General features: G+C 44.3%; 1 protein-coding gene across 8 annotated transcripts in view; it reads left to right on the top strand.

The window, feature by feature from the left end:
* The window catches only part of DENND1A (DENN domain containing 1A), a 534,065-nt gene that overhangs the window by 332,467 nt on the left and 174,032 nt on the right, over nt 1–27,566 (top strand). For all 8 annotated transcript variants that reach the window (XM_059925586.1, XM_059925584.1, XM_059925585.1 and 5 more), the window contains exon 12: nt 21,738–21,839. In XM_059925586.1, coding sequence (XP_059781569.1) covers nt 21,738–21,839 — 102 coding nt within the window. The remainder of the gene's footprint in view (nt 1–21,737; nt 21,840–27,566) is intronic.

Raw genomic sequence — 27,566 nt, 5'->3', positions numbered from 1 at the left:
TTGAGCATTGTCCAGGTTTCTAGTCTTGGCTTGCTTTTCTTTTCTATATGCCCTCTGGCCATCTTTTTTAAGGCTTTTTGCTTTTGCCACCAAGGTAATGTCAGTGACTCACAACTGTGATTTTAACACTGGCATGCCTCTCTCTGAACTTAAGGCCCAGAGTTGCAAATGCCAGTTGAAGGTCACCAAGATGTACTGTCGATGTCTCAAACTCAGTCTCCCCCAAACCCCTTATTATCTGTACACACACACCCGTCGAGATACTCCACTCCCCTTCCGCTGTTCCCGGTCCCTGTGAGTGGCACCACTGCCTGAAAAGGCACCAAAGTGGGTCACGCTGAGCATGGCTGAGTGTCCTCTTTCTCTTTTCTTTCTCTCTAAATAGTCACCAAGTCTCTGACATGTCTTTCGCCCTGTTCCTTCCTCGCTGCCTTCGTTGACATTTTACCTTGCTTTCTTAGATTTTTGCAAAGCCTTATTCGTTCATTCAAGAAGCAAGATCAAGGCCTCTTATTTTCCAAACATTTTGCTAGGTCATGGAGGTATGACGATGAGTATGAAATTCAGTCCCTGGTTCCAACATTTAGGGGTTGCCTTCTGCCTGGTCACTCTGCCTTTAGTAGCCTGCCTTCCAGCCTCCTCTGCCCTACCCCCGAGTTCTGCTCAGTCTCCCTGCTGCTGTCAAACCTTCTGTCCTCTCGCTGTCCCTTGTTAGCCAGTGCTCTGGCTGGTCTCTAAAACACCCCCATCCCCACGCCCCTGCGTGGCTAAACCTTCTCTTCCCCAGCTGTTTGAGGAAGTCCTCCCGTTGGCCGTTGTCTTTGCTTACTGTACCTCTTGCTCAGGATGACAGCTGTTTGCTTCCCTGTCCTCTCATCAGCCCTAGGAGCAGGAGCTCTTTGGGAACAAGGACTAGGCTTCATTCACTGTGGTGTCCTCAGCACCTCGCAGGATGCGCAGCAGGTGCTTTCTGAAAGGAAGGATTGAGTGAGTGCTTGGAACGCTGGAATTTGGAACACATTTAGAGCCCGCCAGTAGGCATTGCTGTTGTCAGGGAACCCAGCACCATAATTTTACTTAAAGGTGGAGGGAGTAAATTTTTTTACTTTTTATGTGATTGTAAGTAATTTAAAACAAGGGTTTTTTTGTAGTAAAACATGCAGTGCACAACAGGCATAAATTTTGAAGCTAAAACTTGAGACAGAGTTTTGCACTTAGGTGAATGGGTGCAAGTCCATTCTCCTTGGCCTTTGAAGGGTTTTAAATGAGAAGGTTCGGGAAGCACTGGCCAAGATAATTCTTAGCCCTGCTGATTTAAATTAGGGAGGGTTTGCCATGCTGAACTACAATGTGGTCAGCACTAAAAGAAAAACAAAAATAGTAGTTGCCCCACTCTTGAAGCCAGCTAAGACACTTTCCAAACAAAATAGTGTTTCCTGTATGTGTGAGGCAGCTGTGAACTACCAAGTCGTGAAATACAGTCTCCTGATCTCCTCCCGTGGATTTCAGCCCAGACTCGGAGTGCTCCAGTCATGCTTTTTGATTGGGCTTATCTGGTTCTATTATACCTGCAAGTGAGAGAGATGGTTCCCTGAGATTTCTTCCAGGAACCATGGGCTATAATGCTTGGGGGTGGAGCTCATACCTGGGGCCAAAGGAAAGCTCTTTAGGGAAGGAGCTTGGGAAGGCCCATCTCCTCTCGCACACTAGTTTTCTTACTGGCAATTCAGCAAAAGGCTTATTTTTGACTGTCTTGTTATTTTTTCTTGAAAGCTATAGGCACCTTATTATGCCTTTGCATATGTGCCAGAATTTTTTAAACTTCAAATGAATGTGGCAGATGTTCATAAAAGTTTAGAAAAAGCTACCATAGGAAGACTTTTTAACCATTTTTATGACACTCAAATTTGTTGCACAAAAAGAAATATAAATTATAACCTACTGTTCTCATTTGAAAGAAGGTTATTTGGGGGGAAGATCTAATTCTAGCCTTCAAGCTCTTACAGGCTGTCCTGTTTGTTAAGTGGTGACCTAGTCACCTAAAAGAGTCCACCTTCCTTCTAAAGTGACAAGTTTCTAGCTGATCGTCATTCTTATACCTCCACTGCCTTTTTATATCCTTTCTCTCATTTAAGCAAACACTAATTTGAGGCTGGTGGTAAGTTAGCAGGATAGCCAAGGGTTTTGGCATAGACCTAGTTTCTTCTTGGAGAGAATGATCATGTTAGCTGGCAGCTAGGAAACACCAAAATGCGGCCAGATTACACAGTGACTGTTTCCTTTCATTCCCTCCACCTCAGTTGAGTTCAGGAGATGCTCTGCAGCTCCTCTTCTGTGCCATGTCTGGTAGCAGGTGCCAGGTCAGTTCTGGTAGATGGGTTCCTTCTCCTTTTTGATAAATGAAGACCTTCCTTTCCAAGCCTCACAAATAATGCTTTGTGTACAGACCTCAGAGCCACATGAGGGATGCATGCAGAAGGTGTTTTGTATCATTCCTGGTGATGGAATGGTCAGGAAGGAGGAAGGAAAGGTGATAGCAGTGACACAGTGCAGACAGAGGCTCAGGTTAGACTGCAAATGAAGCTCCACCTATATACAGAGGCAGTGAAGTGTGGTGGTTAGAATGCGGGCTCTGGGTTCTGGCTCCCCTACTTCCTGCTTGTTTGATCTTGGGCAAGGTGATGGACCTCTGCACCTCTGTTTTCTCACCTGTAAAATAAGGGCCATAAAATAAGGCCATAGCTCCCCGCTATAGTATCATTGAGGGATCAAGTGAGATAATGCTTATCAGGTACCCAGCACAGTGCCTGGCACATAAAGAGTTCAACAGAGGTCAGCAACCATTGCCATTTTTATTTCCTCAGTGGCCTTAAAGCCATTTACATTGTTAAGTTGATGCCTTTGAAATTGTGTTTTAGGGACTCTTGGGTTCCAGGGATCATCATCTTCATTCCCTAGGGAAAGAATTTCACTAGAGTTGGCTTGTGCCTGCGCTGTTTTCTTCTGGTTGACAATGCTGGGGGCACTGTGTCAGGGATGGGAGTGGCACTTTTAAGAAACTTGATAAATGCACTTCCAGTTCCCTGCTTGACCACTCCCCTGCAGTAGTAATTTCAGGTGTGGTACTTTGTCTCTGTATCTTACTTTCTTCATCTATAGGAGTGGTTAGTCCCCATCTCTTAAGATTGTGGTAAAGATTAAATAAATGAGTCCTGTATATGTCCAGCATATCCCAGTGTCTGGCCTGTGGTCGGTACACAATACACATCCCCTTCTATAGTAATGTTTTGGTAGCCTTCTGTGTACCAGGCATTGTATCACACTAGGGGTTCTATATAAAATGGTGAATGTGACATTATCTGTGCCTTCAGAGTTCTGTCTAGAACGCATGCAGACAAGGAGAAAGTAATTGCAGGGGATTTGAGAGGCTATAGGCTCTGGTAGGGAAGACAGTGAACTGAGCCTTGTGGGCTCTGCTTCTCAGAGGAGAGGAATGCCTAAATGGAAACCTAGCAGATAAATTTGAGTTCCACCAGGAGGACAGGGAACAGCATCTACAAAGACTTACAGTGTAGATCGTGGTGTTTCCCAGGAAGTAGGAGCAGTTCAGTGTCTGACAAGAGCGTGGAGCTGAAGGGGGAGAGGAGCACTGAGGCAGGCAGGCAAGGGCCAGGCCATCCAGGGCCTTGTAAGCCGTGTTAAAGAGTTTCAACTTTATAGGGCAATGGAGAGCCATTGAAGGGTGTAAATAGGGGAGGGTCAGGCCTCCTCCTCCTGGGCCGTTAGAAACACGGTCCTTCCATATAAAATGCTTGGAAACTGCTTAACCATGTTAATAAAGTAAATTGTTGTTTGTAAGGATCAAGGTAATTCTTAAGTAAATTACACACCACAACCATGTACATAAAATTCAGATGTGTTAGCGTCCCAAACCCAAGCTTCCGAATGGTTTCCTTGCTACCAAACTACCAAACTACCAAACTGTGGCAGAGGTGTTTGTAGTGATGACTTACTTTGAGGTTTCAAGCACCATTTTTACTAGATTTTTGTTTCCTCTCTGTTTCCAAGTACTTTTTATGAATTAGATAATCTTTTTACAGTGCAGTTTGAGAGGATAAATTTAGGTTATATACTAAGTGCTAAGTTCCAGGCAGTAGGAACAGGGGAGTGAGACCCAGGTACCAAGTTCACAGGCCTCTACCTACCTCTCCCACCAATGCAATTTCAAGAGACATGTGATGGGGGCATGAGAAGACAGGCCCAGCTCACAGCTTTCCTCTCTTCCTCACCATCCTTTATGTAGGAAGGCTTAGCTGGAGCGCCTGGAAGCCTGCTTTTACAAATGCACCAAGTGCTTGGGGCAGCGTTGAGCCACCACTCCAGGGACACATCCCTGTCTACACTGAAGCACCTCTCCGTCTCTGGGACCCAGAGGCCATATTTGTCTGTGTCTGCACTGGTTTAACTGTGGAGCTTTTACACAGAATAACAGCATTGACTTATTTACAGACAAAGAAAAATAACTTTTTTTTTCCCCTTTACCTCTCAAAGAACCTGAATTGCTGTCAACTGAACTGGTGCCATTTTAACTAGTTTTTTCTTTTCATTTTTCTCTGGCATAGGAAGTCTTTAATCCCTTGTTCATTTTTTTATGTTTATTTTTTTAAAGTTTCATGGTCAGTGTAGAAGAGTGTTTCTTGTTTACCATTGTACCATTTTGCTTCTTCACAGGACTCCACAGGTAGACAGTATAAGATGTAGTTTGCCCTTGTTAATACTGTGATTCATGCAAAACTCTCAGCCATAATTATATGCAGGTATAGGTGGTGACTTGTGCATGTGCTCTCACGAGAACTGAGAAACTCCATGTGAGATCTCTTTGTTAGTGATAAGTAATCAAAGTCCTGCTTTGTAAGAAGGTGATATTTGCATGAAAAATTCCACCTGGTAGTTTCAGTCATAGGTTCATGGGAAGAGATTTAGCAAGAAAGGGAGAGGGTTGGGAAGAAACTGCCGTCTTCTGTGTCCTTGTTCAATGCCAGACACAGTGCCCGGTGCTGTACCTGTTCTCACTTTTGCACATCCTAAGAATCTCTCTGCCAAGGAGGAGACATCCATATTTGCAAATGGGGAAGCTGAGGCTCAGAGAGAGAAAGTAATTTGCATCTGGTCCCTCCGCTGTGCTGGGTTTGTCAGACCTCAGAGCCCCTGGATCAGGCTTTGTGGGTTACACCTAACCCTGCCGCAGTCCTGGCAGAGGTTCCCAGGACCTTTGCCTGAGCTCTTCCTTCTCAGTGCGGCCTCCAGGCCATGCCCTGAGCACTGCGGTGAGGGGACGGAGGGCTCACGTCTGGCAGCCTCATATTTCTCCAGAGGAAAGCTCTGAGTACACTTGCGACTAGGGCTGGGTTACTTAGCCTCTCCGAGGCTCCATTCTCTCATCAGTGAAATTAAGGTAATATTATCCATCTCAGAGAGTTGTGAGAACTAACTGATATAATGGATGTGAAGAGCTTTTTAAAAAACTCTACCAAACATTATTCTTCATAATGAGTAGTAAAAACAAGAGGCAAAGTTTAGATCAATGAAACCCTGATGCTTGCTTAATTATATAAAGAGAAAAGTAATTGGACAGTAGCTTGGTCTTGCTGGAATTTCCTTAGCGTGCTGTTATCAAGCGATATCATCACATGTGAATCTGTCACATCCAGTGCATTCAGAGTGAAAATTCAGCAGCTCTGTTCAACTTAGGGCCTGAAGAATGTTCTGGATTTCGCCTGATGGATATCCCCTGGAAGCTCTCTCCTCCTCATGTGGCATCTGCTTTTAAAATGAGTGTGGTTCTTGAATGCCACTTATCCTAATGTTGGAATTAGTTAATATGAAACAACTTAAAGCCCTAGTAGTAATTTATGTTATCAAAGGGAACAAATACTTCTGGCTGATTTAAGTATCTCTTGCAGTCAGTACATTTTCAGTCTAATTTGTCATGACTGAAATGTTCTCTTGTGAGATGAGATAGCCCTCTGTTATAGATTAGAAAAACTGAGTAATTTATGAGGGAGAGTCCCAGTAGAAAATGTGAAACCATCGTTGATGCTTTTGTTTTCCAGTTTTCCTATCATCACTTAGCCAGTCAATTTAGCAACGTTAAAACTGACTTCAAAGAAGACCCAAAGTTTCTAAATTGTTACTAAGAGAAGCTTAAACTAACCAAATTTCTGTCAGGTTAACACAAGGAGCAGCATACAGGAGGCTGTGGAGCAGAGTGGAAAGAACGCTTGAGCTCTAGAGTTGTGGGGACCTGGATTCCAATTCTAGCTCCACCACTACTAGGAGACTTTAAACAAGCTCCTTTGTTTAAAGGAGAAATCAGTTTAGCAGGGGGAAAGGTACGGTTACTACATCTCACAGTTCGACCACTCTGTACAAAACTACTATTATGTTATCCTCTGAAGAGATGCCTATTGGAAATATTTAATAATAATATCAACCATTGAATGAGCTTCTACCAAAACACATGGCACTTGAGCTGTATAATTTTTAATTGTCACGCCTTTGTGAGGGGTGCTCCTGTTTTGCAGATGGGGATGTAAAGGTGTCTCTTTGAGCTTCAGACTCCTTGGATAGATTCTCCACTTCATAGGAGTTTTTTAATGAGGAGTAAATGAGAAAATTGGTACCTGACACGTTGTAGGCGCCAAGTAAATGGAAGTGATTATCAGTATTATGTGTGTGTAGAACTGGTAAATTTTCTTTAAAATAAGCTGAGACATCTACCTAAAATTGGCTCTGCCCTTTTTTTCAGCCTCCTTTTGTAGTTTTTATTGAGTGACTTTTTCTAAATCAACATTAGCTTAAAGGCACTCTCAACTGAATACAGCCACATGGGACTGGTGACTTCTTTTCATAAACTCCTTGCAAGTGATTAGGGGCGGGGCCCTTGTGGGCGCTCAGAGACCAGCAGCATGATGATTGAAAAGCGGCGCCCTTGGCCTAGTCAAATCCCACTTGGAATCAGGGCACATGTGGTTTTGTTTAACACCATGCTCAGCAGACTCATGGTACAGGTTTGTGACCATGAGACATTTGTTGTTGATATGTGAGGTCACCACAGTAGGGGTGTTTGTCAACCAAATTAAACTTCCTCTTCATGACCTAAAATAATTGATTCGGAAGACCTTTAAATGGGCCATGGCAATGTGTAAGCAAGCTGAAATCTGGCATTTTCTGCACAAATTATTGCATATTGTTGTTTTGTTTTGTTTGTTTTGCTTTTGTTGGGAAAAATGTGGATGGACCAAGGACTGAGAAGGCAGGCAGTGATCCTGAGTTTGAATCCCAGCTCCACTATTTGTCCCTCTGTAACTTGGGCAAGTCACTGAGCATCTGTGCGTGTATGCCTTAACAACTCCATCTGCAAAATGGGGTCACCTGCCTCAAAGTGATGACAATTAGAAATAATATGGCTAAAGTTCCATGCACATTAGTAGGCCCTCACGCAATGGTAGCTATTATTATTAATAAAGTATTTCCAACAGGCATCTCTGAAGAAGAGAGCTTACTAATAATTTTATACAAAGTGGTCAAACTGTGATATAGTAACTATTCCTTTTTTTTCCCTTTACTAAACTGATTTCTCCATAAACTGCTCTCTGTACTAAACTTAAACATCCATAGAGAAAAGTGTGACTAAAATTGGAGCCTATAAACCTCTCTCTACATACTGTCTGATTCTCAGCTGATTTCAAAATGAATTTAAAGTTGAATATTTAAAATATATGCCATTTAGGCTACAAAAGAAGTGGGTTTTTTTCTTTGCCCATTGGGTTCAGACATTTATGACCTAAGCTCAGGCCATTGCAGGTAAGGAATGGGGCCACCGTACTATTTTTGTTTAGAAACAAAGACATGGGCTCAGGGCTTTTCCTAAGTATGATCAACAGTGGCAATTAAGTTGGACATTATCAACATCCCACAGAATGGTTTATGTGCCCTGCCTAAAATCCCTTCTTCCATAAACCCAAATATCTGACAAAAACTAAAAGCTTCAGACTGGGGCTACCTAGACTCCTGGACACATCCTTAACCAAACAGAATATCTGTTAAACCCTGGTGCCTGGGAGTCAATTGTTTTAAAAGATGCAGTGGTAATAAATTTATATCCTGCCTCTTCAGCATTTTATTGAAAGTATTTTGTACTGACCGAATGGGTTAAATTATGAAGCTTGATAAGTACATATGCACATTACCCATCCTTAGCTTTAGAAGAAAAAAAAAGGAAGAAAAAGATAGCTATGATTTTGGAAGTCATCCCAATTTTTAAAAATAAGAGAATTTGGACATTTTGGCATATGGGGTTTTTTAAATGAAATTTCATGGAACTGAAAACAGTCAATTTTAGGTTTCCAAAAATTGTTTTGATTTTCATTGGTATAAATTTGCTGCACATGGTTTTAGGGAAGTTCTGAGAGATGCATTTGGGACTTCGGGGTTGATTTTTTTTTTTTTTTTTTTTGAGATTTGCGATTTATTTTTAAAAGGTGATTTTTTTTCTAACTCAAAGTATAAATCAGAGGAGACCAGAGTTCCATTTCTAGGACAGTTTTTGGTAATGACATCGTTAAGCATTTCCAAACAACTGGACTTGGGGCTGAACTATTGGGTATCATTTCAGCACCGTTTGGACACTGCACAGCAGATCCCTCTCCCCCTCATCTTGGAGTTAGAATCTCGAGGCCAAGTGATTTGGGCCATTCCATTAGCAGCAGCTGCTGGTGATAAGCACTGTGAGAGTCACCTGTGTAGGGTCAGGCTTATTGCACATCAAGGTTCAGCAGTGTCGGAAGAGAGGGAAGATGCCCAGGAGGGGGCTCCAGGCCACCTGCTGTGTGAGGATCAAAGGGTTGAAAGGTCAGAAGGCACAGCTTCCTTAACCATATCTGTCTGTGCAATAGCTATTTCAGATTGTAAATCTTGGCGATTTCATTAAGTCCTCCTGGCTGCTACTGGGGCATTGAAATAATAAAATTTTATATCTGTTGCCTTTCCTGCCTCTGGCAGCCAGGCTGATACATTCTCTGCAAAATGGGGCATCTTATGAAAACCTTTCCTGGAATGATCAGAGCAGCCTTAATGAAGCCTCCCTCAAATTAGGAAGTTGGGGTTCCTAGGACCTCATCCTCATGTTTTTTAAAAAGAAAAAAAAAATCACACAAACTGTTTAGCAGCCTTTGGGATTTGTGTAGCACCTCTCTTCTGAAAAGCTGGCCCCAAAATATTGCCTATTGCTAAATGCTTAATCGTACAAACAGGATGAGAGGTGAGCTTTCCCAGTGCTGCTGCTTATTAAACAGCCCCTGTTCTAATGACCACAGGGTCCTTTCTTCTGGGCAGCCCCAAGCAACTATACAGATATTACTTCCCACTCAGCAGACCTTTCGGGTGTTTTGAGAGACATGTCTCCTGAATATGATTTTCCAAATATTTTTCCTAGATCTTAAAGTTGTTATGGACCTTTAGGGCTCCTTGGCTCTCGGGCAAGACAAATCACAGTAATGGCTGCCCCTTTACTGCCCATATGTTTAAGACCCCCTGTAGTTTGTTTGAAAAGTTAAGAGATTTTCACAATGAAGGTGCCATTTCTGAAACTTAAAGTGTTCCTTTTCACTGGGAGATAAGTTCAGTCTGATTAAGTCCGTAATTCTCACTAAGCCATGTTTATGGGAGCAATAAACAATGTTTCAGCATGCTTGTTAAATTGGGTTTCCAACCTCTCCACTCTTTAAAAATTGACATTTCAAATAAAAGGCAGGTGGAGAGGGGAGTCCAGGTTTGCTATGCTTAGTGATGAATGAATGATGGCAAGTGGCAGTTGTGGGGGAGGAAGGAAGGCACTATTTTATGAGAGGGTGACTCCAAACCATTTTGGGACTAGGGAATCAACATCCCGTTAAACCCCAAGTGAAACTCTTAAATTCAAGTTTCGTCATTTCAAATTGGATGGATACTATTTTTGAAATACTGCTGGACGCACTACACTCATTATTTAATTTTCACAACAAGTCTGTGCTATAGAAGTGGTGGCTTTGCTTTACAGATGATGAAATTTGGGCACAGAAAGGTTAAGTAACTTGTCCAAAGTCACACAGCTAATAATTAGCAGGACCAGGATTCAAACCCAGTTATTTTGTTGTGTGAAGTATTTTAGTGTGTACAAAAAATAATAATAATAATAATACTGGCCTGGCCTTTAGGGTCTTTTTGTTATTATATATCTAGCCTATGATAAGTCTGTGTATGGAGGTTACAAAAGAAATATGTGATCTGGTCACTGTCCTCAGTATTTGCTAAACCAGGAAAGTAGACAGGGCTCCACAGAGAGGAGAAGGGACCCAGGCTTTGGGGACTGGCAGTCCAAAGCTCAAATCCTGGCTCTGTTATTACTCTGGACCTGGAACAAGACCTTCATTTTTCTCTTCTGTGAAATGAGAATAATAATGCCTATTCCATGAGGATCAAATGAAATCAGGTATTTAAAAATATAGTGTTTTCAAACTCGATATTTTATAGATGACAGTGGTGAGTGTTATTGCAGTATATGTAAATATAGTATGGTTAAACCAGTTACTTTAAGGGAAAAGTGACAGGTACACATGAAACAATTAGAAACATCACTAATCAGGTTTTAATTGAGGACCCAAGTATGTGTTGCCCGCTGTACTTGCTTAGGACCAAAGAAGGCCACTTGCTGTGGGAGCAGGAATAGTCAGGAAGGTTTCATAGAAGAGCAGGGTCTTGCAGGATGGAGATAATCATGGTGATCCATGTCTGGGCCATCTTCACATCTTACCAAGTGCTCTGCCACCTCATCTCTCGTTTGCATTTTGCAGCAGTGGTGAAAGGTGTTGACACCTTCCTTGTCCTCTTTTTACACATGAGGAAACTGAATCTCTAGCAGTAGGAAGGGTGTTTCAATTTGGGGCAAAACCCCAGCAGTGTCAGGCATGTACATGGGCTCACCCCTCCATTTCGGGGGCCAGAGTGGAGGCCAGAGTGGATGGTGGTGCTGTTGGGTGGACTTGTAGAGTAAGCCCCAGAGCTGGCAGAACCAAAATCTCAGAGGGGGGCTGGCTGGCACTGACTGAGCTTCTGACCTGTGGCTGGCCCTTTATGAAGCACATGTCCTACCGTAACTCCTTTTAATCTTCTCAACAGTCCTGGAGGTGGAGATCAAGACCCAGTCTCACAGAGAAGGAAACTGATGCTAGAGGAGGCAAAGGGCCTTGCCTAAAGCTACCTGGCTAGTAAGTGAGTGAGCCAGGACACCAACCTTGGGTCTCTGCAGCTCTAGGCCATGACCATCCTGAGGAGGCAGCTGGGCAAGCTCTGTGTGAATGGAGATGTGCCACCAGATTGAGATCTTTTCCACTCCATATGACTATGCCTTTTCTTATTGATTATAATTTATTGATTTATAATTTCTTATTGATTATAATTTACCCCACTCCACCCTACCCACACTCCCACACACAAGTAGGTCGGGAGCCCCTTGAGTTTAGAGATCATGTTTTAGTCATCCATCAGTTTGACATGACTAACCAAATGGGTGAATGAATGAATGTCCAAAGGATGGATGGTCAGGAAAGGAGGGAAAGCACATTGAAGAAATAGCCCCTTTGCTGACCTGGGTTGAAAATCTCTGGACTTGTTAATGGGAGTCAGTGCTTACTACCTTGTGAGGAGTGGATTTGGCCTGACCTGTGAGGTGCTTACACCACTTCCCTCCCCTGCCAAGCTTCTGTTTCTGTTTAAAGCACACTGGGAAATTCCAGCAGTGTTTTCAGGGGTCCTCTGAACTGTCAGGCTTAGATTTTTAATTTTGCAGAGCAGGAAGGAGCAAATCAGTGACTCCTGGCTCCAAAGAAAAGCCACTACGTTTATCAACTGCTTGGCAGCTCAGTGACCTTTAGGGCCAGAGTAGGGGAAGGAAAATGTCACTCTTCCCTCTGTGTGTATCTGAGATTTCAGGAGGGAATAGAGAGTTTAGACTACCTGCATATTTGCCTTTCCTCTTCTTGTCCTTTCCACTTTCCTTCTGATTTCTCTTTCCCTTCCTCCTAGGAGGCCAGCAGCTCCCCATGCTGTTCTTTGTTATATTCTCATATACATGCGCATGCATTTGAGTACATTTGATGTGGGCTGTATAGTGGAAAGAACGTTGGCATGGAGAACCCAGATTCAGATCCTTTCTCTCACAAACATGTGAGAACATGGGCAAACTGTTTAATCTCTTTAGCCTCAGTGTCCTCATCCATCCAATAGGTACAATATTCCATAGGAAACCCTCTCCCTTGAGAATTTTAATGGAGTCTGGACCAACCATCAAGCTACGTGGTATGTCCCTGACAAACATCTATTAAATTACAGTTGCTCAGTATGTTTGTGATGGAAACAACGTGTCAGAGCAATTAGTAAGGTGTACTGGGTAATACAGAGTTTTTGGTGTCCATCTGGGTTCAACATTAGCTCCACTGCTGCTAAGCCATAGGACTTTGGACAAGTTATTTCACTTCTCTGCCCCTGCATTTCCTTGTCTCTTCACAAGGGTGTCGTGAGGATTGCGTTAAATGGTACGGCGTGTAAGGGCTGGGCCGCGGGAGGAGCACATCAGCTAGCAGCTCTCATTTTGTTACTGTGGGCGTCAGGCATGTGATGGATGCGGAGCGTGTAACACAGTTCCGGGCCGTGCAGACCCCTGGGAAGTTAGCTGTGCCTCAGCCCACACGTAACCAGGAGTATAGGCAGCCTAAGAGGTGACTGTGTGAAGGCCAGCAATAGTCGTTTAGGGTAAAGTTTAGATGGACAAACTATTAAGATGTAATTTTTGGTTTTGTTTTAACCATATTCCCTACCTTTCAAAACTTTAAAAAAAAACAAAACTGCCAAGAAGTCATACTTAAGTGAGACATAAACTATAATGCCAGGAGCCATATTAGTGTGCCTTTTTCAGAGAGAAACGAACACTGGACTTTCTCTGAGCCAAAGCAGAGCACTCTGTGGGCTTCGTAATGCCCTGATTTAAGAGGATGATGCATCCTCTTGAAGCAAAGTGTCTTTGCAGGAAGTCGGTGTAGACCCGTCCCCTTTGCTTGGTGGTCTAGATGCTGGTGTCAGAGGTGCTGCCTCAGGTGCTGGCGTGGCCATAGGAGAGGAGACTCCTTACAGGCCTCAGGGGTCACTCCAGCAAGGAGAGGGCCTGCCTGTATAAAATGAAGAGCAAGGATTTGTGCTGGTGATGTAATCCAGGGGATCCAAAGAATGGTCAGGAGCATGTGCTGTCTCCCTGGCTGAGCACGGGCCTGCCTGTAGCCAAGACCAGTACCCTGGGCAGATGGGAACATGGCCACGTAAGTATAAAATAAATTTTTCCATTTTTTTTATTTTTACTTAATCCTGTCACAACCCTATGTAGCACGTGGTCATAGCCCCATTTTATAGAGGAAGAAACTGAGGTTCAACTGTGTTTAAGTAACCTGCCCTGGGTCCTGTAAGTAGGTAGGCATTAAAGAAGATAAAACTCAAAGCCCAATCTGACTCCTACTCAGTTCTGCTGCTCTCCCAAAGCAGGCTGACTCAGGACTGCAAATGTCCCTTGGAAGGTACCCAATAATATTGCTGCTTTGCTCCTCACTGGAGAAGGGGACAGGACTGATTGGAGAAGCAATAGGTGTCCAGGAAGTGTCTACCTTTGCAAACAAATTTTCTGACAGTGAGATATATTCTAGATTGAATCCTTTTTATCCATAGAATTATCGCTATGTTGTTTTCATAATAATAATAGTCAATACCCAGTGCTTATTATATGCCAGACACTATTCTAAGTACTATACATATATTAACTCATTTAACCACCATAACAATCCAGTGAAATCCATATTATTTGCTTTTCCTAAACATTTCACTGAAGTATGAGATTCATGGGAAAGGTACTCATCCAAAGTATAGAACAGGATGAGTTCTTACAAGGCAGGCATGCCGTGTAACCGCCACCCGATCAAGAGACAAAATGTCACCAGCCCCCGGAAGCCCCTCTTGTGCCTCCTTGTAGTCATTCTCCCTCTGACCCAAGAGTACCTGTTATCCTGGGTGTCAGTACTATGTTAGTCTCATCAGACACATGCGGAAACTGAGGCACAAAGAGGTTAAAGGGTTTGCCCAAAGTAGCACAATTATAACTGGTGGAGTTGGGATTCGGACTCGGGCAGTCTGGCCCCAGAGAATGTGCTCATGCTCATGTCCCTGAGACATAGCCAGGAAAAAACAATAGGTTGGTGGTAGTGTTTAATGGCACAGAATCATAATAGTGGAGTCATTAGCCTTTGCCTTTGGTCTGAAAATCAGTTGTTCAAATTCGTATAGTCTTGCAACTCTAATCCTACTTTCAAATCGCAAGGATAGAAACTCACTTTTCAGAGCCTCCCGTTCATTGTACTTACTGCAGTCAGGTACTGTGTTAAATTCTTTACATGTATTATCCCACTTAAACCTCCAAACACAGCTGGACAGTAGGTAGTATTATCCCCATTTTATAGATGAGAAAACTGAGGCTCAAAAGTGAAGAACTAACTGAAGGATACTCTGTGGCAGAGGCAAGGCTTGAATCTGGCTGTCTCATTCCAGAACCCACGTCTTAAGCTACCATGGTAATGCCTATCTTACTTTCTGTGTCAACTGTGAATTAATTCTACACACATTAATCATGATAATTTTATGTGATTATTGTCACTGTCATTATTATTGTTATTCCCATCACACTTCCTTGTGCAGACTCTTACATTGGGCTTATATTGTCCATTTGGGCTCACATTGACATCTGTGCCAGGCCTGCCTCCCAGTAGAGTGAGAGGCCACAATATTTAATTCATTCTCCAATTAATGAGCCTTTGCCCTGCGTCAGGCACTGTGCTGGGCACTGGGGATGCAGAGACAAATAAGACGTAGCTCTGCCCTGATGATGGTCCTGGTGAAAGGACAACAGAAAAGATTCACCATGTGCTGGCTCATTTATTCCATGCATGCCACCTCACGGACACCCCCACAACAACTCCCATACAAGATAAGGACCCCCGTTCTCAGCTGAGGCAGCAGAGGTGGATCTGGGCCCCTGCTCCTCAAGGTCCAGGACCAGCTTCTTTCCTCCACCTCCAGCCCCCGGCTTCCTCAGCCAGGGAGACAGCACATGCTCCTGACCATTCTTTGGATCCCCTGGATTACATCACCAGCGCAAATCCTTGCTCTTCATTTTATGACCTGGTTCTAAGTCCTGTCTTTGTCACTAGCTGCCCAATCCCCTCCCTAGATAGGCAGGGTGAGCCCCATCTGTGTAGAAGACTGGTGTGGTTTGAGCAAGTGCAGCTGATACTTTATATTTTAGCGCAGGAGTTGAGGGGACCCATTGTTTTCATACAACCAACTTTAGAAAGTAAGGTTCAGTAGAATCTTCTTGACTCGAGAAGATACACCGAAGGTACAGTGATCCTCAAGTGGACCCCACTTTTACGTAGGGTTGTATATCATGGGCATTGGATTCTATATTTATCCTAGGAGGGTATGAGTAGAAAAAAAAAGTTTTAAAAACCCTAGGCTAGACAAAAAAGGAAGGAGGCAGGGAGCCAAACACAGCTGCAAATCAGAATGTACATTGGTGATGGTTCAGGGCAGAATTACCTTGTCGTGTGGCATTTGGTCACCATCATTCATGCGTTGTTATTTTTCACTGTCTGTTATGACTTTATTCTGTGTTCTGGACATAACACTAATATGTTTATCAACTCATTGTGTTGTGTTTTATACACAGCAAACCATGCATTTAAAGTGTACGATTCAGTGAATTCTGAGTTTTATACATTCATGAAACCACTACCAATAATGATATAGAATATTTCCATCACCCTCAAAAGACCATTCTTTTTTAAAAAAAATATTTTGTTGCAGTGTTTTGGGTTTTTTTAATACATTTATTTATTTTATTTTATTTTTTGGCTGCGTTGGGTCTCCGTTGCTGCGCATGGGCTTTCTCTAGTTGCGGCGAGTGGGGGCTACTCTTCGTTGCGGTGCGTGGGCTTCTCATTGCGGTGGCTTCTCTTGTTGCGGAGCACGGGCTCTAGGCACGCAGGCTTCAGTAGTTGTGGCTTGCGGGGTCTAGAGCGCAGGCTCAGTAGCTGTGGCACACGGGCTTAGGTGCTCCGCGGCATGTGGGATCTTCCCGGACCAGGGCTCGAACCCGTGTCCCCTGCATTGGCAGGCAGATTCTTAACCACTGCGCCACTAGGGAAGCCCCATTCATTTTTGTTTAAATTTTATTTTATCTTGAGCTTCTCATGTGCCAATCGCTAGTCTACGTGCTTTAAAAATGTTAACCCATGTAATCCTCATCACACGCATGAAGTGTAAGCACTGTTTACAGAGGAGAAAACTGAGGCACAGAGAGATGAAGTGAAGTGCCCAAGTTTACACAGCTGGTGAGCGGCGGAGCTAAGTGAGAACTCAGACAGACTGGCTTCCGGATCCTGTGCGCCTCCTCTCTAGGCTCTACTGTCTCTCGTTCATTCATGCATTCATTCAGAAATTGCCTGCTGTGGGCCAAATATTGAGGTAGGAGCTGAGAATACAGAGATCTGTCTTGGTGGCCCCAAGAAGCCCACAGACCAGGGAAGGAATCGAATGCCTGTATTAATGACTCTAGACTGACATATTTTTCTGGTTGTGGGAGTAAACCATAGGCTACCATGGGGAAAGGCACACTTTCTGCTCCCGCGGGTCCTTCGGGGTAAGGTTAGCCAGGCTCCACTGAGGTTCCAAGAAACATTGAGGGAGACGGGACAGACGGGCAAGAGAGCCGCTGTTGGTTGAACGCCTCTTGTGGATGTCCTGGCAGTCTTGCTAACTCTTCTACGTACATTCACTTATCTATCCTCACGACAACTCTGTGAGGTGTGTACTATCGTGATCCCCATTTTACAGATGAAAACCTGGAGGATTTATGAGGTTGAGCCTGTATCCACTCAGCCACCCTGACCACCTCCCATATTCTGATTTTTCCCTTTCTTGTCCCGAAAGGCAGAGGTCAGACTAAGTCTGTCCGTGACAAAGTATAAAGGGAAAGACATTTTTGATTAATAATATTTATGGAAAGATACCATTTTTGTGTGTTTCTCTGTGTAAGAAATGCCATTTGGAAAGCCGGTGTGCATGTCAGTATCATTTTTTTTTTTTTTTTCATTCTGAGAAAAAGCCTATAGAGTCTGGTGGGGGGAGGGTTTGCAGCTGGCAGGAGCTTTGGCATATGTTGTAACTAAAAAGAGAGGGAATGTGTTGGTGGGACGAGCTACCGGAGAGCTGTCTCGGTGTGCTGCGGTACTAGTAAGTGTTTTAATTGGGTAGGGTTTTTGGAGGACTATTTTGACATCTGCTCGTGTCTTTGCTGATTTTTCTTCACTTAGAGTAGGAAACACAAGCTGTGGATAAAATGACTTTAAAATAATTGGAAGTAAAGATATCTCTCTCAAAGTCGAATTTGAGAGGGACACTCTTTAAGAAGTGGAAAGGAAATTCCACTTCTAGGAATCCATCCTAAAGCACAAGGCTTTATGCCTACAGATTTCACAACAATATTATTTATAATAATTTCTTAAAACTGGAAATAGGCAACAAAAGGGGCTTGATTGGGTTTGTTTCTATGAAGTGGAACATTTTGTAGCAATTAGCAATGATCTTTACGAAGCTTTTAATGAAGTGAAATATTGCTTATATTGTAATAAGTGAGAAAATCAGAAAGAAACATTACGAATTGTTTCAACTGTGTTTTAAAAAGTAGGGACTGGGGCAGAGGGTTGTGGAAGGAAATACACCAAAACATTATCTCCAGGTAGAGGGATTAGGATAACCACAATTTTCTTCTTTGAACTTTTTTGTCTTTCCCATTTTCTTTTACATCTGTAATTTTTATGATACAAAAGACATGTCATTTTGCGTAAGAGAAAGCAAGCCCTCAGAGTGCTGGTGTAGCTGCATGCCCTATGTAGATACTTGTTCTGGAGTCTGAGCAGCTGGTTTGAGGACGTCTTCAGAAGAGTCAGACTGGGTTCAAGAGTCAACTCTGCCACTCCCTAGCTGTGTGATGTGGACCAGTTTCTTTGACCTCTCTGAGCCTCCTCCATACCACAGAGCTGGTGATACCTCCCCTCATAGCACGGTCAGGGTTAAATGCGGTCACCCAGTAATGGCCCAGTTTCCTTCTCCATCAGCACCGCCCACTCCATCCCCCAGTTTGAGGGGTTTTGTTTTGTTTTTTGCCTTTCTTCATTCCTCTTGTTTCCTTGAGCCTTTCAGGGATAGGGCACCATCCGGCCAAGCTGGCCTCCGATTCTTTCCCTGGGAACATGAGCTTCAGGAAGGCCCTTGAGTCCACGCCAGCCCCTTTGGAAGAGGCCTTACCACCAGGAGGGCAGCATTGTCCTATGAGAGGAAACTGTGCCGACCCAGCTCCTCCTGGAGCCTGGTGCACGGGCACTTTGGTTACTAAGGGGACCCTGGCCTGCTAAGTCAGAAGAAAGAGCCAGGTTTTTTCCTCTTCTTCAGCCTGCTGCCATTGTTCAAAAAGTAAACACTCCACACAGCTTAAGCGGCAAGTCCTCCAACCAGGAGTGGGAAGAAATCAAAAGCCCATTCCAGCCCAGCCGTGGAGAGCCCACAAGGGCTGGTCTGTGTCACTGGGCCCCCACTGGGAACGCAGAAACAACACCCAATTCTGGTCCAGAATCAACAGCCCTGTCGCTGGGCCTTTCAGCCCGAGGCTTCTCTCCAGTGGCCGGGCCCCTTGCCCCCATCTGTTTGGGGCTCTCTGGAGCTCTTTGGAGGTCAGATGAGGCAAAATTGGCAGTTGTAGGGTGCAGCGACCCTCAGCTCAGTCCTCAAGGCCTGGAGTCACCGGCTGAGTTCCAGAGCCCCTCGTGGCCCCTTCTCCGATTCCGTGTCCAGTGCCAGTCTCAGCCTTTGAAATGAGAGCCCAGCAGTTACCAAGAGGGGCCAGAGGATTTTTGCCCTTAGGCCACTGCTACTACAGTTTCCAGACTGGCCGTGGGTGACGTGTATATTGTAAAAGCAATAATAATAGCGACTGTAAGGCCTACTGTGTGCCCAGTGCTGTGCACACACCACCTCTAATTCGCACAGCAGCCCCAGGGAAGAGGGCTGGGATGGGGTGAGCAGTCAGTTATCTTCTCGATTTTACAGATGAAGAGGCCAGTTAGTAGCCACGTAACCTTGGGCAAGCCACTTCACCTCTCTGAGCCTCAGTTTTTCGTCTCTGAAATGGTGATCCCTCACCTCCAGCTACTGTTGAAAATGAAAGAATCTGTGTGAAAGTGCTTTGAGAGCTCTGAAGTGTGATGTAAGTGAAAAGGGTTCTTGTTGAGGCTGTTTTGTAACTTCCTGCTCGTGCACTGCGAAGTATTTAACCTGTTGGACTGCAAAGTGAGGCAGCTAAGGAGCCCTGGACAATTCACCATGAGTCTTAATGTTCTCAGCTGTAAAATGGGATTGTGCTTTGTAAAACACTAGTTATCAGTGCTGTTTGCTGATAGCTTTTTACCCTGTGAATAAAGCAGTCAGTTAATATCAGTTTTGGGGTTTGGAGGAAAGAATAAACTTCTAAGTAGGCAAACCTGTCCCTCCCCTGCGGCTCTTGGCCCACAGGAAGCATTTAGTAAATGTATGAATTGATTGATAGGTTTGTGGACTGACTAGCCGCTGGAAAAGTCAACAGCAGAAGAAATTTGAGGCTCCTGGTCTTGTTGAGCAGAAGGGTTCCAGGATCCTGCCCTCTGGGAGTGTTATTTCAACCCTAGGAGGCTTCTGACCAGCATGGTTCCAACCCTCCTGCTGGGAAGAATCTCAAAATGTTTGCTTAGGTATGAAATTCTGTCCTAGAGGCTGGGATTTGAGACAACAAACATCAACCAGTATTAATGAGCCCTTACCAAGTGCCAATCATTTTGTTGGGTGCTGGTTATTATGCAGTGCTGCACCAAACTGATGAGCCCCTGAGGGAACCCACACCCCAGCAGGGGGAGGCAGGCAGGCAAAGGGGTGCTAGGGCTCAGAGCGACAAGGGTGGCAGAGGTCAGTTTCACTGCGGGTGTCTGATGACGAAGAGGTTGAGGTGCAGCGCAAGAACATGAGCTGTGGAGGTGGCCGGTGCTGTGTTACCTCTGCCACTCACCTCCCCTCTCTGAACCTCATTTTCCTCGTTACCTAAAAGGAAGGTAATGGTGTGCACTTTGCAGGATTTGATAAGAATTAAATGAGAATTAGTAAGTAAAACATAGAGCAAGCACTAGTAGGCATCTACTACACTTTAATTGTTGTCCATTTCCAGGGCATTAGCAAACTTAGGCTAAAGCAGCCACTGGGACGTCCAGCTCCATCGCTAACCTATACAGTGCTCTTGGATGAATTAGGAAAAGGCGTCCTCATTCCCTCCCTCCACCAGCACCCACCCCCACCTTCAACTGTTGCCACTCAGCAAGCACATGGGTTGGCCGATCTCAGCCTCACCTTGGCTGGCTGGGTGTGCTTAGGCAGTGCACACCTGCACAGTTGTACCCAGTAGCTCAGAGGGTGGCTAATAATGAAACTGACCCCTTCTACGTAGGGTGACCACTTAGCCCGTCTTATGCTGCTGCCCTGGTGTAATATGCTCTTTCACATCCACAAGTGTCCCAGTTTGGACCACAAATTATAGGGTCTTTCTGCTTAATCAGGGCAAAATGAAAGTTCTAGACTCTAAAGAAATGAGCTTTGATATATGATGGGGTAAGAGGATTGAATGAGATTGGAAGTGGTAGGTAGGCAGGAGGAAAGTAGAGATGGATTCTAGCGGTGGGTAAACAGTGTGATTGAAAACTAGCTTACTTATACTTCTACAGACGATGGACAGTTGCTCCCAGATGGTGGGCTCTTCTTTTCTCCATACTGTACCTTCATCCTCTCACCAAACACGAACACCTAATAGGCACAAGTCTCCCTTACCCTTCCTATTACTGTACCAGTAGAATAATGGGTTATGGCCAGAGCCTCGGAGCCATGATTCACTAGCTGGATTTCTATGGAAAATGGAACCAATTTGAAAGTGTGACCTTTCTACTTAATGTTAAAGAGAAATGTTAATGTGTTAACACTAGGCTGTACACGTATTCCATACCCAAAAATGCCAAGACCCGACAGAGATGGGCAAGTAGTCTTTGGTAAATGAGAGGGGATGGATTGAATGGGGCTGTCATAAGACCCTACCTGTATATCAGAGTTCCTAGAGCCAGAGGTTTAGACTTCAGCTTCTTTTTTTTTTTTTTAATTTGAAAATATAGGGAAAGAAATAATGTTGGGGTATAAAGATCTCTCCCCCTAGTTGTGTGACCTAGGGCATGTTAACTTAGTCTCTGAAACCCTTTCCACTCCTGGGGCTTGGGGGTGACCATACAAGCTCACAGAGTTTTTGTGACAGTTAAATGGCCTCACACATGTGAACTGCCTGGCATTGAGCCTGCCACAGAGTATACCTTTGTCAAATGTCACTTTTCTTCCTTACTCCCCTTTCCCAGAGAAAGCCAGAGAAGTATCTGTGTCTTTGTGGGGCTTCAATGATTTTCTCTTCTGGATTTTTTTCTTACTTGCAGAAAGTCAGAAACATGGCCCTGGATGATGTCGTGATTCTGAATGTGGACACCAACACCCTGGAAACCCCCTTTGATGACCTCCAGAGCCTCCCAAATGATGTGGTAGGTAATGAGCTCTTGAGTTCTGACTCCTGGGAGCTCATGCAGTGGACGTGAACATGCCTTTGGGGAGGAGGAGGGATGGATACAGCTGTGGATTTCCTGTGGCCTAAGAACTGCAGTTGGTTTCTGTTACCTCTGGAACCTTTGTCTCAGTGAAGCAAGTTGGGAGGTGGTTCATTTTTTTAGTCTTGTTTTGCTCTCATAACCCTCATCTGAAGTGGCCCCAGGGTCTAGACGGCCCCTCTTTCTGTGGAGCTTGGGGGTCTTGCCATCCTTATTGCCATTGCCATGTCCAGAGAGCAGGACAGCCTCCCGGGGTAACCCCACTGAAGGCGGGTGGAAGGGCTTCAGTGTGAGCAATTTGGGGCACTTCAGACCTACATTTTTCTTCCTGTGCCATCATCAAACGCAGCTGTTTCCCACGCAGCAGGGTATCTGCTGCCAGTGCTCTGAATGTGGCTCCACGTGCCCTAGATCTTTCTTAGTTACCTCAGGTCTAGACAGAAGGTGGGCCTATTTAGCGAAAAGCAACTGGCTGCCACATTTGCCACACTGACATCTGACCACACACCTGTCTCATGTTGCCACTCAGAGCTGCCTTGTGGGTGGCTATTCGAAGTAGACCCAGCCTCCCCCATTGTTCATACAAATGAGGGGGGTCGGGGTTCCCTGGGAAGTACAGTTCTGATGTTTGTAGTTTGGCCTCCATAACACTGCTTGCGAGAAAGTCTGTAAAGTCACACTGGCTTCCAGACTGGAAGGAGTGGGTGTTCCTGGCCGTGTGTGCCGATGTGGGGCTGGGCTTGCGTGGTGGCAGGTGGCCACTGCCGCTGCATTACTGCCAGGAGTCCCAGTGGCACTTGGGGGTTAGCTGTCTGGGAGAGATCGCTGCTTGTTGGTGAATGGTTTGCAGCAGGGTTTCAGACTCCTCTGCTCTTAACTCACTGTGAGATTTTGGGGGGGTCCGTTGTGTTCTGTAAGGATGTGTCATTTGTGCCATAATTAAACAGTGGCTACAATTCATTGACTTCTATGTGCTAAACACTCATCACTGACTTCCCATTTACTCTTCACACAACTCTGAGGAAGGTATTTTTCTTATCCTCTCTTTACTCACAGAGCTAAAAAGAGGGGGAGCCAAGAAGTGAACCCAACTCTGTCACTCCACAGACCCCCCGAGCCCCGCTGCCCCCTAGGTGCCTTCTGCATTCGGGGTCTCATTCAGTTGGCATCCTATCCCCATGGAGTAGGTGAGGGAGAAAAGAACCTCAGGGAGCACGTGTCTTGCCACAGATCATACGGCTGGTGGGGGCAGAGCTGTGATTGGAGCCTAGTCTGGATGACACCCAGCCCGTGCTGTCTCCAATCCTTGTACACGGTCCCACTCTGAGGCAGAGAGAGATGACAGCGTGGGAAAAATAAAAGTGCCAGACCCTATGAGGTTTGCTGTTGATCATGTCAGGACAGGGTATGTGGTTGGTGTCTCAGGGCCTCTGGGCTGTAATTTGAGTTCTTTTTGGTCCAAGGAATTTGAGCTTTCTATTCCGGTTCCCTTTCAGTGGAAAAGTTCTCCCTTTAAGTCATGGGTGTCTTAGGTATGGACCTTGCAAGTGCTGAATAAATGTGGCAAGTGAGCCTGGGGTATTTGAAGTACAAGGAATGGCCAGGGGCCCCAGGCAGCCCAAGATGAGTGACTGATGGCTCAGAAACCGTGGACTGGACTGACTATCCCATATGCAGTGCTCTGAGCCAGGGCTGGGCATCGAACAGCAAAGATGAAGCAGATCTAGTCCTTTCCTTCAAAGAGCATATTCCAGTGGGGGAAACAGACATGTGAATCACATATATCTCAGGATATAGCATAACAGGGGCCACAAAGAAAATAGGAATCAGGCACAGAGGAGCCCAGGGAGAGGGTAATGAAGGCTTCCTGAAGATGGCACATTCCAAGATGCCTTTCAAATGATCAGTGAGGTAGCCTCAGGGAACCAAGGAAACTTGAGCAAGTTATTTTCCCTCTCTGAGCTTCAGTTTCCCATCCTCAAAAGAGGACTGCTAGGCCTGTCATTAGATCGTTGTGGCAGGTAAATGAGATGGGGGTGTTCATCAGATGCTTGACACCGTGCTCACTTGTTGTCAGTGTTTGATAAATGGTGCTACATTTGTTCTTAATAAAATCATTGTCAATAATTATAGCCAGAGTTAGAGGATGGTTGGTTCCCTCCATGTCCTAACAGTTCTCAGCCCACATGAAAAGGACCTCCCATTTGCAAGCTGGTTTGTGGAGGGTTGAGAATGTTCCACAGCAGTTGTTTCCAGAATGGGGCTTTAGACTCATCAAAGGTTCCAAGATAGTAGTGAGGAGGGAATATGGTCAATATAGTACTTACTGTGTTTCAGTGGAATTCATAGATTTGATTTATAGATTTGATTTTTTTTAACTCAGAAAAACAGTTTTTTATTTTTAAAGCTCTGCCATATATTTCTAGTGGGTGTCGATGGTCACCTGCCACACTCGTTCCAGGTTGTCCATGTAGCCAGCAAACAGAGTCTGGCCAACAGCAGACGAAGCCAGAGAGTCACACTGGGGCGGCTGTGCCTTGCTGCTGGTACTGATAACTTGTTGCTTCAGTTCACCTACAATGACCTTGCCCTTCAAGTCCCAGATCTGGATGCTGGGCCTGTGGCAGCAGAGCCAGTATCTGTTGGGGCTGAAGCACAGGGCGCTGATGATGTCCACACCATCTAGTGTTGAAAGGTGCTTGCCTTCATTGAGGCTACATGAGCTGTCAAGTCCTTGAGAGGGGAAATCTTGTCCGGTACACCTTTGCATCCTCTGCTCGTGGTACAGGACCAGGTCCTTTCAGTGTATCAGCATGTCCACAGTTGACCTCACAATCTCCCCTTTTGCCAAAGCTACTTGTTTACTGCATCTGACAGATTCTGCTTCTTAAACTTTCCCAAATCCTTGTCTCCATCCCTCCTAAACACCACCTAATCCAAGCTCTGATTTCTCTCCTGTACTGTTTCCAGCAGCCTCTGAACTTGTTCTTCAGACTCCAGCCCTTCTTCCTCATGTACTAGAGAACCCTTTCTAAAACATAAATTTAACTTTATTTCTTCCTACTGAAAACCATTTCATCAATGAATATGATTTTAAAAACAAAAAACAAGTTCTGAAGACAAAAACATCCTTCTATAACTTCCCAGTGCCTATAGATTAGAGGCAGGTTCCTTTTGTTGGCTTTGGAATGAGACCTTTGTTTAAATTCTGGCTTCTTCACTTACTAATCATGTGATCTTGGGCAAAATTATGTAAGCTCTCTGAGCCTTAGTTTCCTCATAAGATGTGGTTGTGAGAATTAAATGTAATGAATATAACATGTATAAAGCAGTTATCCTATGAGCTCTGTAGGTGATAGTCAATGATGATGAACTACAGATGCAAATGATGGTTAGCATGGCATGCAAGGCCCTCCTTTATGATAGGATCCTCCCATTTTTTTCCCATAACTTTAGCTCTTTTCTGTCCCTGCTTCAAACCCTATGTTATAGGTGTTTGGAATCAGTAGTTCTCCCAAGCTTACATGTTGTTTCGTAACTTTATACTTTGCATACAGTTTCTTTTGTCCCAAATGTCCTACCCCATCTGTCAATCACTAGTGAAAAATGAAACTCATTTTTCAAAACTTAGGCTAAACCTAAGTCTGTAAAAACCTTCCCTGACCTCTCCAAGTAGATTTGACCGTACCTTTCTCTTTGTCCTCACAAACCTTTATATTGCTTATAAAATTATACTTACCATCCAGCGGTATAATTTATTACACATTTCTGGCTTTCTCTTTTAATTGTGAGTTCTTTGAGGGCAGGAATCAAGTTTTATTCATCTTTGTTTCCGAGGAATGTAGCAGCCACTGAATAGATAGATGGAAGGATAGAAGGGACATATGGATTGGGTTATTTTGGTAGATGAAATCTTGCAAAACATGGCATCCATGCTGGAAATTTTATTAAAAGAGGCCTTTGTTCTGCTTCTAGCCATGATGGAATAATTGGAACTGAATTTCTCCTCCCTCCCTTTACAAATAAAACTCTGGGCAAATATGAAAACAGCTGTTTTCACATATTGGACAACAAGCAGTGCGGGAATATAATCCCTGAGAGAAAGGAAGCAACTGAGATGAGACCCAGGATCCCCCTGGCTTTCTGCCTTGAGGCATTTTCTGGACCCTGTTGCCAGAGGGGACTCCCCAGCAAAGCACACCATCTTGCTGAATCAAGGGGGTAGAGATCTGGGTTTGAGGGAGAGGTGGTTTAAATCTGTGTGTCAGAGCACCAGATAGGAGGGAGCTACTCAGCAAAAATCTGAATTGAGTCCTCTTCACTCATCTTCTGTAGGCTGATCTGCCCGTGTGTAGAGGGGAGCTCCTAAGAGTAGGAGTCATTCAAGCTTCAGCCAGCCAGAGTAAGATCTTGTTGATCACTCAGGCAATCATTAGAGACCCCCGGAGGCCATGCCTTGATGTAGTAGTCTAAATTAGCTCTAGAGTAAAGATGATTTTAGCCCTGCCCTCACACAGCTTAAAATCAAGCCTTGAGGAACACAAGACAGAGCTTCTGTGATGCTGGTAATGTGCTGGCTTTTGATCTGAGTGCCAAGTACACGGGCAAGAATTTATCAAGCTGTACACAAATGATAATGTGTACTTTTATGTATGTATGTACGTATGTTAAACTTCAGTAAAAACTTTTAAACAAAACCATTTCTTTTTAAGCCTTATCAGGATCAACCTGATATACAGGAAAATTAACCTGTCAAAGTAAACTTCAACCCTCTTTTAAAAAAGACAACAAAATCTGACACCCAACAATGTAACATTCACAATATCTAGCATCCTATCCAAAAAAATACTAGACAGGTGGGAATGTAAATTGATACAGCCACTATGGAGAACAGTATCGAGGTTCCTTAAAAAACTAAAAATAGAACTACCATACGACCCAGCAATCCCACTACTGGGCATATACCCTGAGAAAACCATAATTTAAAAAGAGTCATGTACCAAAATGTTCATTGCAGCTCTATTTACAATAGCCAGGACATGGAAGCAACCTAAGTGTCCATCAACAGATGAATGGATAAAGAAGATGTGGCACATATATACAATGGAATATTACTCAGCCATAAAAAGGAACAAAACTGAGTTATTTGTAGTGAGGTGGATGGACCTAGAGACTGTCATACAGGGTGAAGTAAGTCAGAAAGAGAAAAACAAATACCGTATGCTAACACATATATATGGAATCTAAAATAAAAAAAAAAAGAGGTCAGAAAAACCTAGGGGCAAGACGGGAATAAAGATGCAGACCTACTAGAGAATGGACTTGAGGATACGGGGAGGGGGAAGGGTAAGCTGGGACAAAGTGAGAGAGTGGCATGGACATATATACACTACCAAACATAAAATAGATAGCTAGTGGGAAGCAGCCGCATAGCAGCGGGAGATCAGTTCGGTGCTTTGTGACCACCTAGAGGGGTGGGATAGGGAGGGTGGGAGGGAGGGAGATGCAAGAGGGAAGAGATATGGGGACATATGTATATGTATAACTGATTCACTTTGTTATAAGCAGAAACTAACACACCATTGTAAAGCAATTATACTCTAATAAAGATGTTAAAAAAAAAAAAAACTAGACATGTTGAGAATCAGGAAAAATGTAACCCGT

Source organism: Balaenoptera ricei, chromosome 6 (genome assembly GCF_028023285.1).
Source record: "Balaenoptera ricei isolate mBalRic1 chromosome 6, mBalRic1.hap2, whole genome shotgun sequence".
In the NCBI taxonomy this organism is placed as follows: domain Eukaryota; kingdom Metazoa; phylum Chordata; class Mammalia; order Artiodactyla; family Balaenopteridae; genus Balaenoptera; species Balaenoptera ricei.
This window is presented reverse-complemented; position numbering and strand designations above follow the sequence as displayed.